This window comes from Leptonychotes weddellii, chromosome 9, assembly GCF_054177405.1.
Source record: "Leptonychotes weddellii isolate Sample4059 chromosome 9, ASM5417740v2, whole genome shotgun sequence".
In the NCBI taxonomy this organism is placed as follows: Eukaryota; Metazoa; Chordata; class Mammalia; order Carnivora; family Phocidae; genus Leptonychotes; species Leptonychotes weddellii.
The window spans coordinates 7,296,316-7,311,114 of NC_138377.1; the positions used below are offsets into that span (position 1 = coordinate 7,296,316).

The 14,799-nt window shown below is 49.1% G+C and overlaps 1 protein-coding gene across 2 annotated transcripts in view; it reads right to left on the reverse strand.

Annotated features, from left to right (window-relative positions):
* C9H14orf132 (chromosome 9 C14orf132 homolog) overlaps window positions 1-14,799 on the reverse strand; it is a 51,928-nt gene that overhangs the window by 15,760 nt on the left and 21,369 nt on the right. Inside the window, exon 1 of one of the 2 annotated variants that reach the window (XM_081829970.1) lies at window positions 2,933-2,986. The exons of the other annotated variant lie outside the window; for it this stretch is intronic. Within the exon in view, the coding sequence (XP_081686096.1) occupies window positions 2,933-2,938 (6 nt within the window). The 5' untranslated portion in view covers window positions 2,939-2,986. Of the gene's footprint in view, window positions 1-2,932; window positions 2,987-14,799 lie in introns of those variants that run through there. 2 annotated transcript variants of the gene reach the window in all.

A 14,799-nucleotide genomic window follows, 5' to 3' on the forward strand; every position in this document is an offset into this window, starting at 1 on the left:
CTGGAGAATCAAGCACAAGGCTGAGCCCTGGCTGTGTGCCATGAGCCAGTGACTGACCCTCTCTGGGCCCCCGTTTCGATCTGTCCAATGAGGAGAATAGTGGGAACCACCCTGTGGGATGCTGTGGGGGTGAAGTACCGCATCCTGATTGTAAGGACTCAACGCCCAGAGCCCCTAATTCTAAGTATGGTCCCCACTGCCATTGCTGGGTGGGCACGGAGCCAGGCCTGCTTGCCTCTTATGGCCATTGTGGGGTTTTTGTGATTTTCTCCATTTTCCGCCCTGAAGACACAGGCACGTTGAGCTCTCTGGGGTTCTCCATCCTGTCTCCAAGCATCGACAGCAAAAGCCCTAGAGAACCCCCCTCTTTGTAGACAGAGGGCAGGGAAGAGGGGCTCCCGGGAGCCAGAGAGTTTGGGGGAATCCACAATTTCTTTCTCTTTCTCTCTCCGGCTGCCCCTGGGCCAGGCCCAGGTGCTGGATGCACTTCTGTGGCAGTGGTGGGCAGTGGCAGGGGCAGGGAACCTAAACTGCAAGAGAAAACCCTTCTCTCTCTGGCCAGAGGAACTGAAGAAAGGGCCCCCGAGGTCTGAGTTGTGTGGGGAAGTTCCTTTTATCACTTCTCTCTCTCTCTCTCTCTCTCATCTCCTGCTTTGCCCAGCGGGCATCCTGGCCATGCAGAGCTGTGTGACACACGGGGCAATAAAGTTGACAGAAACACAGACTCTCAGTTGGAGGGTTAGGAAAGAAGGACCTCGGGAGCCAAGGAATATCCTGGGGGAGAGAGTGCAGAAAGGATCCCCTAATTCTGCATAGAACCTGCGCATGTTCTGGGCTCGCTCTGTGCTGTGCATGCATGTGAGTGACCCAAAGAAGCATCATGAAGCCTTTGAAAAGCCCAGATGCGTCCCTGAGAGGTGCCCGTGCAGGACAGAGCCAAACAGCGTCGCCACGGCGTTACAGTGGGACTGATGCTGGGACCACCGCTTGCAGAAGGTGAGGCAAAAATCTTCTGAATAAAAGAAATCTCCAAATGGTCTCACTGACTCATTCTACCAAACATGTAAGGAAGAATGACACCAGCTCTATACAATCTCTTCCAGAAAATAGAAGACGGAAGGGCATTTTTAGCTCTTTTTATGGAATGCTTCCCAAATCAGGTGAGTGAGGCCAGCACCACCCTGCTACCGAAATCAGAGATATGACAAGAAAAGAAAACGGAGGATCAATATCCTAATTGAACATAGACAGAAAGTAGATTAGAGATATTAGTGAACTGACTCCAGCAATACGTAAAAAGGTAATTTTTTTTTTGGTCTGGGTCAACGTTCAAAAATCAGTTAATGTAATTCATTACACTCACAGAAGTGAAAAGAAACAAAACATAATTGTATCCATAGATGCAGAAAAATCATTTGACAAAATTAAACATCCACTCATGGTAAGAATTCTTAGCAAAATAGAAATAGAAGGAAACTCTCTAAGTCTGATAAAGACCACCTACAAAAACAAAAAAACCACCAGCAAAAAACAACTTAAAGCTAACATCATACTTAAAGTATTAAAAAAAACCAATTGTATGTCTATAGTCAAACAATGAACAATTGGAATTTGTTTTAAAGTTCCATTTACAAGAGCACCAAAAAATGAAAGCACTAAGTATAAATCCAACAAAACATGTACATGATCTGAGTGCTGAAAATAGCAAAATACTGATGAAATTCATAAAGAATAGCTAAATGAACTGAGAGAAGAGTACGGTCATGAACTGATAGATTCAATATTGTGAAGATGTGAATTCTCCCCCAATTGATGTAGAGATTCAATGTAATCCCAATCAAAATTCTAGCCGGTGTGTTTGTAGATAGAGACAAGCCGATTCTAACATATGTATGAAAGACAAAGGACCAAATATAGCCAAGAAAGAACAGAGTTGATGAACTCACAGTAGTACTTCATTTCCAGACTTATTATAAAGCTACAGTTCTCAAGACAGTGTAGCATTTGCAAATGAAGAGATACATAGATCAATGAAACAGAACAGAGGGTCCCAAGACAGATTCACATAAATATGGTCAACTGAGTTTCAAAAAAAATCTCAGAAGAAATTCAGTGAAGAAAGGGTAGTCTTTTCAACAAATGATGCTAGAACACTTGGATACCAATATGCAAAAAATAAAAATAAAAATGTCCCTAGAACCTGATCTCTTATATAAAAATTACCCAAAAAACCCCACCCTCATGCCTTACACAAAAATTAACTCAAAATGGATCACAGATCTAAATGTAAACATAAATGTATAATACTTTCAGAAAAATACAGAGGAGAAGAATTTCTGCGACCTTGAGTTAGGTAGGCAAAGAGTTCTCAGTCCAACACCAAAAGTGCAATCCATACAAGAAAGCATCGGTGACCCGGATTTCATCAAAATTAGAAACTATTCCTCTGCTAAAGGCACTGATAAGAGAACGAAAAGACAAGCCATCAACTGGAAGAAAATATTTACAAAATCACAGGTACAATATCTGACAAGGCACTTGTAACTTAATTATATAAAGAACTCTGAAAAATCAACAACAGGAAAACAATCCACTTTGAGAAATGAGCAAAAGCTCTGAACGGTCACTGAACAGGAGATATGCAGAAGGCAGAACGACACATGAAAAGATGTTCAACATTAGGGAAATGTAAAATAAAACCATCATGAGATACCACTGTACATCTACTAAAATGGTTAATTAATTAATTTATTTTTTAAGATCATTACTTAGTTCTGGCGAGAGTGTGGAACAGCTTGAATACAAAGCAGGTGGGAAAGTAAAATGACACAGCCGTTCTGGAAAATTTGGCAGCTTCTTATAAGCATACATTTGCCAAACAACCTGGAAATCCTGGTCCTAGGTATTTGCCCCCAAAGAAATGAAAACTTACATTCATAGAAAAATCTGTGCAGATGTTTAGAATAGCTTTAGTCGTAACTGCCCCAAACTGGAAGCAACGCAAATGTCTTTCAACAGCCCAGAAAAACACAAAACCAAAAAACGGTGGTACAATCACACAGTAAAAGACTACTCAGCACTAAAAATAGATCAGCTCTTGATGGACACCAATGTGGGGAAATCTCAAGCGCATGAATAAGCCAGACAGAAAAGGCTTCACGCTGTGTGATTCCATTCCCGTGATGTTCCGGAGGACGCAGGACGACAGGCTGACCTCGGGCAAGGGCAGCTGGAGGAAGTGTCTGGGGTGAGGGAAGGCTCTAAATCGTGACGGTGGTTGTGGTCACAGGTGTCTGTGCATTTGTGGGAACTTACAGAGCTGTACGTATGCCCCAGAGAGTGTGCATATTAGAAAGGAAATCAAAGCACACCTCATAGGCTACTGCTGCTTCTGCAGCCCCTGGGAGCCATGAGGTGCTTTCCACGCCCTGGGAGGCAGGGGGGAGGCAGAAGGAGGACACCGGCATTCCCACTGCACGGGCCAGAGCTGAGGCCCCCTGCAGAGCCAGGCTGGTGAGGGTGGGCCCCCATCCCGAGTCAGGTCCTAAAGCCTGGGCTCTTTCCACGGACCCCAGATTTTCCTGTGTGTATTGCCAAGGCAGGTAGGGAAACTGAAGCACGTGGTCCACTGCAGAGGTCACTGTGACATCTCCAAAGGCCAGCTGAGGGCTTAGGACCCTGACCTGAAGAAATACTATGCACCCTGCCCATTTGGACTCCTAGTGGCTGTTCTTACTTTTCCCTGACCCGGAGGCCGGCCGAGACCTCCATGTACCCAAATTTCACCCAACTTTCCAGGCCCAGCTACTATTTCTGGAAACTTCCCTTGAAGTTTCAACTTCCTTTGGTTCTCAAAGCATTTTATCTGTAGCTCTCCTATCATGTCCCCAATGCCAGAGCACTGCGTACTGCGTCCGTAAGATATGGTGTGCGTACACGGACACACACACACATACACACGCATGCACGCACGCATGTGTGCACACGAGTGCACGCGCTGCATGCTGCCTGAGGTTCATAAATGCCTTGGACAGTTTCCTACTCTCTCTGTGCCCCCTGCAGTGCCCAGGCTTTTCATGCAGAGTCACTTTAACCGGAAGGAAAGAAGGAAGGAAGGAAGGAAGGAAGGAGGGAAGGAAGGGAGGAAATTTGAATTCAAGGGCTGGCACCCAAATCCTGCTGCTTCAGTTAGCACATAACATCGGTAAGAAAAACATTTATTTTTATTTTTATTTATTTTTTAAAGATTTTATTTATTTATTTGAGAGAGAGAATAAGAGAGAGAGAGCACATGAGAGGGAGGAGGGTCAGAGGGAGGATGAGGGATTCGATCCTGGGACTCCAGGATCATGACCTGAGCTGAAGGCAGTCGCTTAACCAACTGAGCCACCCAGGTGCCCACGAAAAACATTTCTGATCAAGGGAAGTGACAGTCATGTGAAAGATCTTCAGAGCGGGAGCCACTGTCCATCCCCTGTCCCCTGGGGCTGGTCTCCCGCTGGACGTTTGGGACTGTCATTCCCATAGGCGTGGAGCACAGCTCCCCAAGGTTGAGTGGTGCTACCTCCCAGGGCTGGCTACAGGGCTGGGTCAACAGGCTTCCCCCCGACCCCGGCCCCACCAGGAGGCAGGACGTGGGCTGTGGCCAGTTGGCCGAAGGCTGGGATCCCCACTGGGCAGTGTGGGGAGTGTTAATGGCTTAGGTGGAGTGATTGCAGCAGATGATGGAGCTCAGGACACTGGGGTCTATGCCGCCAGGTCCAGGGAAAGGCTGAAGGGGTTTGTGAGGAAGTCCCTTTACGATGCAGGCATGGAGGCCACATGGTCACTGGAAGGAAAGGAAGCAAAGGCCCTCACAAAACAGACTGCACACCCAACAGATGTGCAAATGCGTGCTCACAAAAACACTTGTACACACACATCCATATGGCATCACTCGGAATAGCCCCAAGCTGGGAACAGCGCAGTTGCCCATCAATAGTAGAATGGATATGTCAACTGGGGCATATTCACACAGTGGAATCCTACACAACGGGAATCATGAGCCACAGGTATACACCAGAGCATGGATGAATCTCACAAACGCAGTGATGACCCAAAAAACCCAGACGCAAATAAGAACATACTATGTGATTCCATTTATTTCAGCGGGTCTCAAATGGGAGTAATTCTGCACCCCAGGGGACTTTTGGCGATGTCTGGAGGCATTTTTGATTGTCACAACCGAGGGGGGAGGACGTGCTACTGGCACTTAGTGGGTGGAGACCAGGGACGCTGCTGAGCATCCTGCGGCACCCGGGACAGCCCCTGACAACACAGAATGATCCAGTCCCAATCTCAATAGCGTGTCGATTGAGAAATCCTGATTTCTATAAAGGTCAAAACCAGGAAAAACTAATATCTGGTGTCAGATTCAGCCTATGGTTGCTGCCGGAGGGGTGAAGGCTGGGAAGAGGGACACAAGGAGGTTTCAGAGTAGAAGGCTAGCTATATTCTGATCTGGGCGCTGGTTACATGCGCTCACTTGGAAAACACACATTAAGCTGTACATGGTCCTGTGTGTCTGTCCTACTTCAAACGTTGTCCTTTAAGAAGATGGAGGGAACAGCCAGGCACAGGAATCTTGAATTTGACTGTTGAGATGGAACCTCTACGAGACTATCCACACCTTATGGGATGTTGCTTCCCCTTTCCAGCACATTAGGCAATGCTCAGAGTGAGCTCGCCTGTCTGCAAACTGCAGACCAGAGTGTCTCGATGTGGCCCTCATTACCCCACACTTCTTGAGCTGCCTGCAGGGATGGGGGAGAGATTAAGGTGACCCAGGGGCATCCTGAGGGCAGAGGCCACAACAGGATGTAGGGCGTGCAACTTCGTCCCCAGCACACCTTCAGTTTGGACCTTAGGATGGCCAATGGCACAGTTGGGGCGCTTTCCTTCATGCCTTCAACAAAACGGACGCAGAATCTGCCTCCGGAAAGAGGTAAGGACTTTGCCCAGGGTCAGTCCCTCAGCTGTCAAAGGACAGGAATTGGAAGGTGTGTGTGATCATGTGAGCTTGTAAGTATGTGTGTGTGAGAGGGAGAGGAGAGAGAGGGAATGTACGAACGAGAGAATTCACGTGCGCAGGGGAATAAAACTGTGATCCACACACCAGCTCAAACTTGGAACCTGGGTCTATTAGTGACATGCCATAGATGTCTCCTCCTCCCGGAGGCCTTGCATTTCTGCAAATATGGTTTACATTTTACCCGCCCCAGGCTTCTCCAGGGGGGAGACGGGAGAGGCTCCAGTGGTAGAGAGAGCAGAGTGAGGACATGATCGGTAACCGGCTCCAGAGGGAGAAGGTGGGCTGCGTCCCTCTCCAGTGACCCAGCAAAACAGCAGCTATCCATGCTTCATGGGACACGAACAGGGAAATCAGTTATTTTAAAAGTAAATGGCCGGGTGAAGACTATAGGGTTCTGGGCAGCTAGAGTTTAATCACCAAGGTAAATGGAGAATCCTCGAAGGACACCCAGAGTGCCCTCCACATGGAAAACCCTTCTTTGGTCAAAGGGTCCACGCCTCCTGGGCTCCTGGAGGCATTTCAGTCAATCCTCCTGGCTCAGGACAGAAGGCTCTGGGGCGTGGAGTCTTACGTGGAATCAGGACTCCATCTTGCTCTGTGAGTTTCCTCCCTGGGACCTGGGAATGTGCTGGAAGAAATGCTAATGAGCACAGGTGTGAAGACTTCTTCTTGATGGGGGTTTGTATCAAGGGTCCCATGTCAACTTCCAGGTTGTAAACACAAAGGTCAGCATGGCACATGCTGGGAAGAAGGACCCCCAAAGAAAGGGAGCCTTTCTCTCTAAAACGATTAACATTTATACCCTCTACAACGTAAGAGAGGCAGCATTTCAAGGAGCTCAGCTCAACATCCTCAGTGCCCTTGACCTCCACCTCATGCCTGATTCATGAAGTCACAGTCAGTCATCAGCCTCTGAGCCCTGGGCCTTCGAGGACAGTGAAGGGGGCTGAAGCCTTCAAAAGCCACCCAACTGCCCAGGCCAGTTGCCCTGGCCCCATGGGGGTCACCACGTGTCCCTCCCATGTCACCTTGCTTCTTGCCCATCCCATACTTGCCCTGGTTAGAGAGAGTGCCTCTCAGAGAGGTGGAATTTCCCCATCTTACAGATGGTAAAACCAAGGCTTCAATAGATTAGACATTCCCGAAGTTCCAGAGGCTGAATTCAAACTGCCTGTTACAGGGTTCCTGGTAACATTCCAGGATGATTATTATGGAAATCAATAGTCTGAGTATTAGGGGGTTTGCAGCAATATTACAGGATGATTCTTATGGAAATGAACAGTCTCTACTATGTCCCCGTGCTCAGTGGCTGGAACATATAAGGTGTAAAGTTGGCAAGGTATCAGCAGACAGAAACCTACAGAAGCCTTGCTGAGGAACGCGCTCAGGGCCTGCCTACCCTCTGCACTGCCGTGCTGACCAGCTGGTGCTCCTGACACCATCCACATCTTTGTTCTCCTGGAGGCAGAAAGGAAGAGCGCAAACAGACCCTGCTTTGGTCTCATTCGGAGGTGGGAAATCCATTTCTCCCCCCTCCCCTCCCAAGAGGGTATCAGCAAGGGGTTCTGCCTCCTATAGATATTGAAGCTACAGACCCGACTCCATGCCGGCCTCTGCAGTGAGTGCCCCGACCCCTGGTCCCGGGCGTCAGGCATCCTGCCTACGATCACTCCACTGAGCATCCCGCCCACACCCCAAACCCCGAGAGCCTTGTCATGAAGTCACCCAGCCCCGAGCTACTTTGGGACGCTGTCCCACAGAGAACTGGCCTCCAACTTGGCTATTTTGTTGAAAGAGCACAAGAAAAAAGGCAGTTCTGCCCTTTCATCAAATTGACAACACACAACCAGCCGCCCATCTGGCCGTGTCTTTCTTCACGTTGGCTCTAGTTAAGGGCAACGCAGCCGCCCCATGTCCATACTTGCCACCGTGTTGGCTACTGTTCACGTGCTGAAGAGTTCTTAATGAAAAACAGCGTAGGAAATAAAAATAAAAGCTAATATTTATGGAGAGCCGGCTCCACACCAGGGACGTGTTGGGCCCTTGAAGGGCACGATCGCATTTTATTACCAACAGCCCCATGAAGTGGGGGCCACCCCACGCCTGCGGACAGGGGAAGAAAGGAAGGCACACGGTGGTAAAAGGAGGATGGAGAGGCATCACCCCATAATCCTCTCTGTGGCCACACTGAGTGGACACCCCCGTGAGCCAGCGCTGTGCCGGACAAGGAGAGACACTTCTCTTGCTCGACGTCTAAACTGGCCAGGAAGGCAGAGGTCACACCCGTGACATTCGCCAATGTGATGGGGCACCGTGACATCAGGACCAGTGCTGAGTACATGCAGAGAGCTTCTAGAGTGAGGTCTGTGTTTATTTCGGTGCCTCCCCCAGGAGCACGGAGCCACTGTGACATCAGTCCTTCAGCAGCCAGGGGTGGCAATGGGTCAGGTCCCATGCCCTCAGGGACCACACTGCCCGCCCCTTCTGTACCGTATGTGCTGGGTGTCTTCACGTGGCCACCTCGCTGCTCAGGCGGCGGACTCTGCTGCTTGCTGGATTGTCCCCCCCACTGCCTGAGGCTCCTCTCCTGAGCCTCTCCTGAGCCTCTCCTGAGCTGGATGGTGGGAATGAGCAGTAACTCCCAAAACAGGGCTGCTCTGGATGCTGTCACTTCATGGTATCACCTCAATCTCACCCCAGCCCAGCAGGGGGTGGGTGACTGGGGGCTCAGAGGGATGCAGTCATTTCCCCGGACTTGCACAGTTGCAAGGAATTGATCAGGAATCAAAATCCACACCTGCCAACTCCTAACCCTTGTCGTCACTCTAGGCTGAATTATGGCTTTCTCCACCGGGGTCCCATACTAATTTGTTCCTACAACTGATAAAACATTTAATACATTGCCTTATATTTATTACATCAGATTTATTATATTATCATTTTATATTATGTTACATTATATTATATTAAGGTTAGCTGTGCACGTGCATTATGTGCCCTTATGTTATGTTACACTACATGATGGTTAGCTGTATACTAATGTTATTTTGTTGCAGTAGGTGATGCTATGTTAGATTACATTATAATATAGTTAGCTATGTACTAAGATTACATTATGGTACATTGTTAAGTCACGTTATATTACGTTGTATTACAATTAGCTGAGTATTGATCTATCTTTCTTAGGGAGTATGAGCTTCTTAAGAACAAGAACTAATTTCCCTTTGAATTCCCAGTGTCTAGCATATCAACTCGCATAGAGCATTTTATTTAAAAAAAATCTGCTCAATTAGTTGCTGTGCGTTGTACTATTTGATAGAATATCTGCATGGCAGATGAGGTGGTTCTATGACTGAACATAAGTAGACCCAGGAAAAAAAGGATATTTTTGGCAAGCCTCAGAGCACTACGGAATTAAGAGGAAAAAGCAAATTCACCACTTTTGAAACCGTTGCCATAGAAACTCAGTACAGAGAAAACGCTGGCTCGGTCAGAACATACATCATCTTTGATTATCAATAATGGAGGGAACGCTTGCCCTGGGGGACAGAAATGCCAGGCAGTGGTGGTCCAGGACTCCCAGGACCTTGTCCTCCAAGGGCTTCCATGGTCCTCAGTGAGCATCTGGGGGCCAATGCTTCTTTTTAGGACACTGGCTGAGAACCTCGAGAAGAAGAGGCCAAGACCAGGTGGGGATGCCACCCTTCCTGGTTGTACCTGATGGCCTCTCTAAGGCCTGGGCTTCCTGGGGTGGAGTGGTCGTCGTGCCCCTGTTGATTCAGCTATGAGAAATTCCTATCACCGTCGCTGGGTCACTGGGTATAAACAGTTGAGCTGGCAAAAGCTGTTATAAATTAGTACCTCCTCCGCCCCAACTCATTCATGGATATCTTTGGAATGATTCAGTAGAATCAGGGGGACCAGTCCCTTGTGTGGGCCCACATCCTCCTGATCATACTAAATTCCCTTTCCCTGAGTGGAGTGGAGTTTCAAGGCCTTGGGGTGAAGGCTGGGAAATTTGTTTGTTCAACTGTTCATTGTTTCATTGGCCGGACAAAGCGTCTACTACATGCCGGGGAGACTGGCTGGAAGCCAGAGGTGCAAAGAGAAAAACCATGTGCTCTTTACCTTAGAGGAAGAGAGAGAAAGAAAGGAAAAGAGAGAAGGAGGAGAGAGAGAGCGGGAGGGAGAGAGGGTAGAGAACAGAACTAACAAATGAAATTAATTAGAACACAGCATTGCTCCTTGTCCTCAAGTGCGTGCGCCCTGGGGGGAAGGGAGGCTGGGGCCATGACCTACCCAGCATGCTTACCTCCCTAAGTGGACCCTTTTGGATCTTAAAAAGAAAAAAAAAAAAAAAAGGAAAGACCTCATTTGAAAGTATTCTTGCCGTAAGTGGAGGGTGACTATCGCAATAAGGAAAATGTTTGGATCATTTTTTAATCTCCTTTCCTCTGTACCACAAAATCATTTTTGGTAGTCACTGTGGCATGAGGCAAATAACAAGAACCAAAGGCCGGACACTCTCCACTGGAGGTGCCCATCGGGACCTCCAGGGGAGCATTTTTAAAACACCAATCTCCTCCCACCGATGACGTTCCTGGTGAATCTGCCCTGCCCTTTCTCCCCAGGGACACCTGTGTCAGCAGGAAGAAGAGACAAGACACAAGGGAAGGAATGACTAGTGTCCTAAGAAGCTTCCAGAAGGCTTCCATGAAGGGGTGCCCCTTGAGATGGGTCCTGATAGATGTACAGAAAGCCTGTCAGGCAGAGAAAAGGGGTTGTTTGTCCACTACTTGCTGATATTGTGAGTCGGGAGCTGGTGAGCAGCAATTTCTCCCCATCCTTTGTTGGCTGCACTGGTTACTGTCTCGGAAAGCTGGTCATTGTTGATGCAAGCCAGCTCAGAACACAGGAGGTGCGCTCACTGGTGTTTCTTTTGTTTGTTTGTTCGTTTAAGATTTATTTATTGGGGCGCCTGGGTGGCTCAGTCATTAAGCGTCTGCCTTCGGCTCAGGTCACGATCCCAGGGTCCCGGGATCGAGCCCCGCATCGGGCTCCCTGCTCGGCGGGAAGCCTGCTTCTCCCTCTCCCACTCCCCTTGCTTGTGTTCCCTCTCTCGCTGTGTCTCTCTCTGTCAAATAAATAAAAATAAAATCTTTAAAAAAAATAAAAAATAAAAAAAAAATTTATTTATTTACTTGAGAGAGAGAGCAGGGGGAGGGGCAGAGGGACAGGGAGAGGGAGAGAGAATCCCAAGCAGACTCCCTGCTGAGCGAGGAACCTGACGCAGGACTCGATCCCAGGACCCTGAGATCATGACCTGAGCCGAAATCAAGAGTCAGATGCTCAACCGACTGAGCCTCCCGGGCACCGCTGTACTCACAGGTGTTTCTGCAAGCCCAGCCGGGTCAGAAGCCGGAGGAAGACTCTCCCCTATCCGTGTTCGGGAAGCCATGTCACAGCCCCCTGCCTGTCCATGGGAGGGAAATCCAGCCCGGTGTGTTGTAAAGAAAACAGGGCCAGAGAAAAAAAGAAGGCTGGCTCCCTGGGCAGTCCCTGCCAGAGAGAAAGGCTGGTCCACGGAGCTGGCACTGAAACAGTCCCAGTGTGGAAAAAGCCAAGCGCCAGGAAAGCAAATAAAGACTGGGCCAGGACTCTCATGATTCCTCAAGAGGACCTCACAGTCCTGTTCCTCAGGTCAAGAGGGCTTTTAAAGAAGAACATGATTCCTCTGCAGCTGACAATCCCCTTCTTGACCTGTTCCTGAGCACAAGCATCTGCCATCAGGGGCTTGGCCCAGGGCAAGGAGAGCAGAGAGCTTACTCACAGCTGCAAATCAGCAGCTGCTGAAAAACCTCTCTGGCCTCAGCTTCCAAACCTCCTAGAGATTTTGCAAGGGTCAGATGAAAAGATTTTTCCTCCTATGTGATAAAAATCAGAGTTTTACCATGTGCTGATATTTGTTTTATGATTCAGGACTACGAAGACCTGAGTTGTCACCTTAGATCCTGAGTGCACATAGCAGGTACTCACCGTATGCTCCCAGGCTTGTTGGGCTAAATTGAGTCTGTATTATGCTCCACAGGAAACCTGCCTGTTGGAGAGAAATCATCTCAGAAACAAGGCTATATTCTTCCCAAGAGTATTTAGGGCTAACGAGGCTCAGGGCGCCCCAGAAAGGATGAGCAAAGAAAATACTCCAATCCTCTGCTGAAAAACTCCAGTCCAGTTTCAGCTGAAAAGTTTGGAAAAGGGATGTGGGCCTGTCCCCTGGGTGGTCTGGCAAGGATGGCACTCAGAAAAGTGGTCTTGAAGGTACCTGATGGTTACCAGCAGCTAGCAGGGCACTGGAGAGGAGGCATTTTCTCTAAGAAGAGGTAAAAAATACCTCCTTTCCAAGTGATAATAACAGTCCCAGTGTTGTAAATGATTAACGTAGAGATGCACGTGGGGGGCCGTAACCTCAATGTCTGCTTTTGCAAAAGGCAGGGAAGAAAGAAGAGGGGATAAAGGAGAGGGTAACAGAAAGATCCACTGGTCCTTTGGCTTTTCTTCCTTCTTTCCTTCCTCCCCTCCTTCCTTTATTGTTTCCTTCCTCCCTCCCTCCTTCCCTTCCTTCCTCCCTTCCTGACGGACTGGGAGCAATCAGCAGCTATGGTGCTCATCACATGGTTGAAGTGGGCAGAGGGCTGGGGGCTCAGGCCACTCCCTCTGTGGTCATGGACACACTACTTCACCCCGAGCCCACCTTCTTCATCTGACCCGGGAGACAACAGTCCAGCTGCCAGATGGGAGGAGGGAGGGCAGGTTCAGAGACAGTGGGCACATACAGCAGGTGCTTGATAAGCGCAGTGACTTTCTGAGAAAAGCTGCGAGCGGATAAGTTGCCTGCAAGGGCTTCTGACTTCAAAACATGCTGAAGGCTTAGGGCAGATGGATAGAGGATTTCTCTTCGGGAAGTTTGATGAACTCATTAGGGAGGGATGTGGTTACCAAGATAGAAAACCAAGCATTAGAATAATCATCCCATTGAAAATGATGCTGAGGTGTTTATTTCTTTAAATCTCGCTCAGCCAGGACGCCTGGGTGGCTCAGTCGGTTAAGTGTCTGTCTTCGGCTCAGGTCATGATCTCAGGGTCCTAGGATCAAGCCCAGCATTGAGCTCCCTATTCAGCGGGGAGTTGGCTTCTCCCTCTGCTCCTCCCCCACTCCCCGACTCCTGCACTCTCTCTCTCTCAAATAAATAAATAAAATCTTTACAAAATAAATAAATCTTGCTCAGCCAAAGGCATCATCTCTTACGTACTGGTTTTACGGCCACTAACGAGTTCTACTGGAAAGAAAATACAGTAAATTCAACACATACACACCCTGCCCCTACTTTCTGCTGTCTCCAGGTGTTCACCATGCCCAGCCCCAGCAATCACACTGGGCTCTCCTGGTGGCCGCCTTCGCTGCTTGGCAAACACTTGAACAAGAGCAAGTGGCTGCTCGCGTGAACTTACGGACGGTAACAGGGGGCGACCACACACGTGCCCCGAGGCAAAAGTCACAGCACACCCCCACTACTCCCACGGGGAGAAGTGCAGGGACCGGGAGCTGGGCCTTCAGTGTCCCACGTCTGGTGTGGCTACCAGGGAGCTGTGTGACCGGGGTCCGATCCCTCACCCTCTCTGAGCCTTCCTCTTTTCGAAAATCTGCACAGAGAACCCCCTCACTGGGAGCCGTGAGGGCTTCGTGGGCTGACAGGTGTAAAGTCCTTAAGCTCAGTGCATGGCACATGGTGTTCAGCGCAGGGCCTGGCACCAGGTGGATAATGATTTAAGAAGCTACCATATTCCTTAATGTTTCCTAGTAGTAATAGTAGTTGGTGGTGGTGGCGGCAGGTCTTTATTTTTACTACTTTAAGATGGTGCATGCTCTGCAAAGAACATTTGCAAACTCTGGGGTTAGGAGTTCAAAACGTTCCTTGCAACTCAAAAGTCTGTAGCAAGTAAGCAATGAAGGGAAGGGTCGGGAGGAGACTCAAGGCACCCAGCCAGGTCAGGGATGCCTGCAATGGTCTAGGGGAGGTGGGCTGGCTGGGCCGCAGGAATTTGCAGACAGGTGTTTCTGCGTTAAGAAACACCGCGCCCCGCTCGGGGCCCCCAGGTTAAGGAGTACCCTGCACTTTACACTGTATATGACAGGTGTGCTTGGCACGGCGGTGGATCGCAAGGATGCCCAAACGCAGACCTTCAAGGGCCCCTCTGCCACTCGCTCATTGTATGACTTGGGCAAGCGACGTAGCCCCTGGGCCTCAGTTTTATAATCTGTAGAATGGAAGTGGTGATGGGAGCACTTCCTGCACCATACGCTGTTGTGCAGATTAGCACATACACAGTGCGCGCACAGTTTTGTTTTTGTTGGACAAACGTAGGGTTGCACCATTATCACTACTGTTCTAAGTGCAAAGCTGTTTACACACATTAGCACATCCAGTGTTGAAAACGGACCAGCCTGGCAGGTATTGAGCCTGTTTTCAGACATGCAGATGGACTCAGAGAGTTATGATTTGCTCAGGTACCTGGCGGGCTGTGGCAGGACGGAGGTGGTGGAGTTGGAGTCTCTTGGGCAAGCTGTGCCCCCACCCCCCCGCCACATGGAAGATGCTGGTGGCCTGGTCACCAGCAGCCCAGAGGTCAGCTGTACCCCAGAGGCCCCCCCGAGAGGCTGGGCAACAGCAC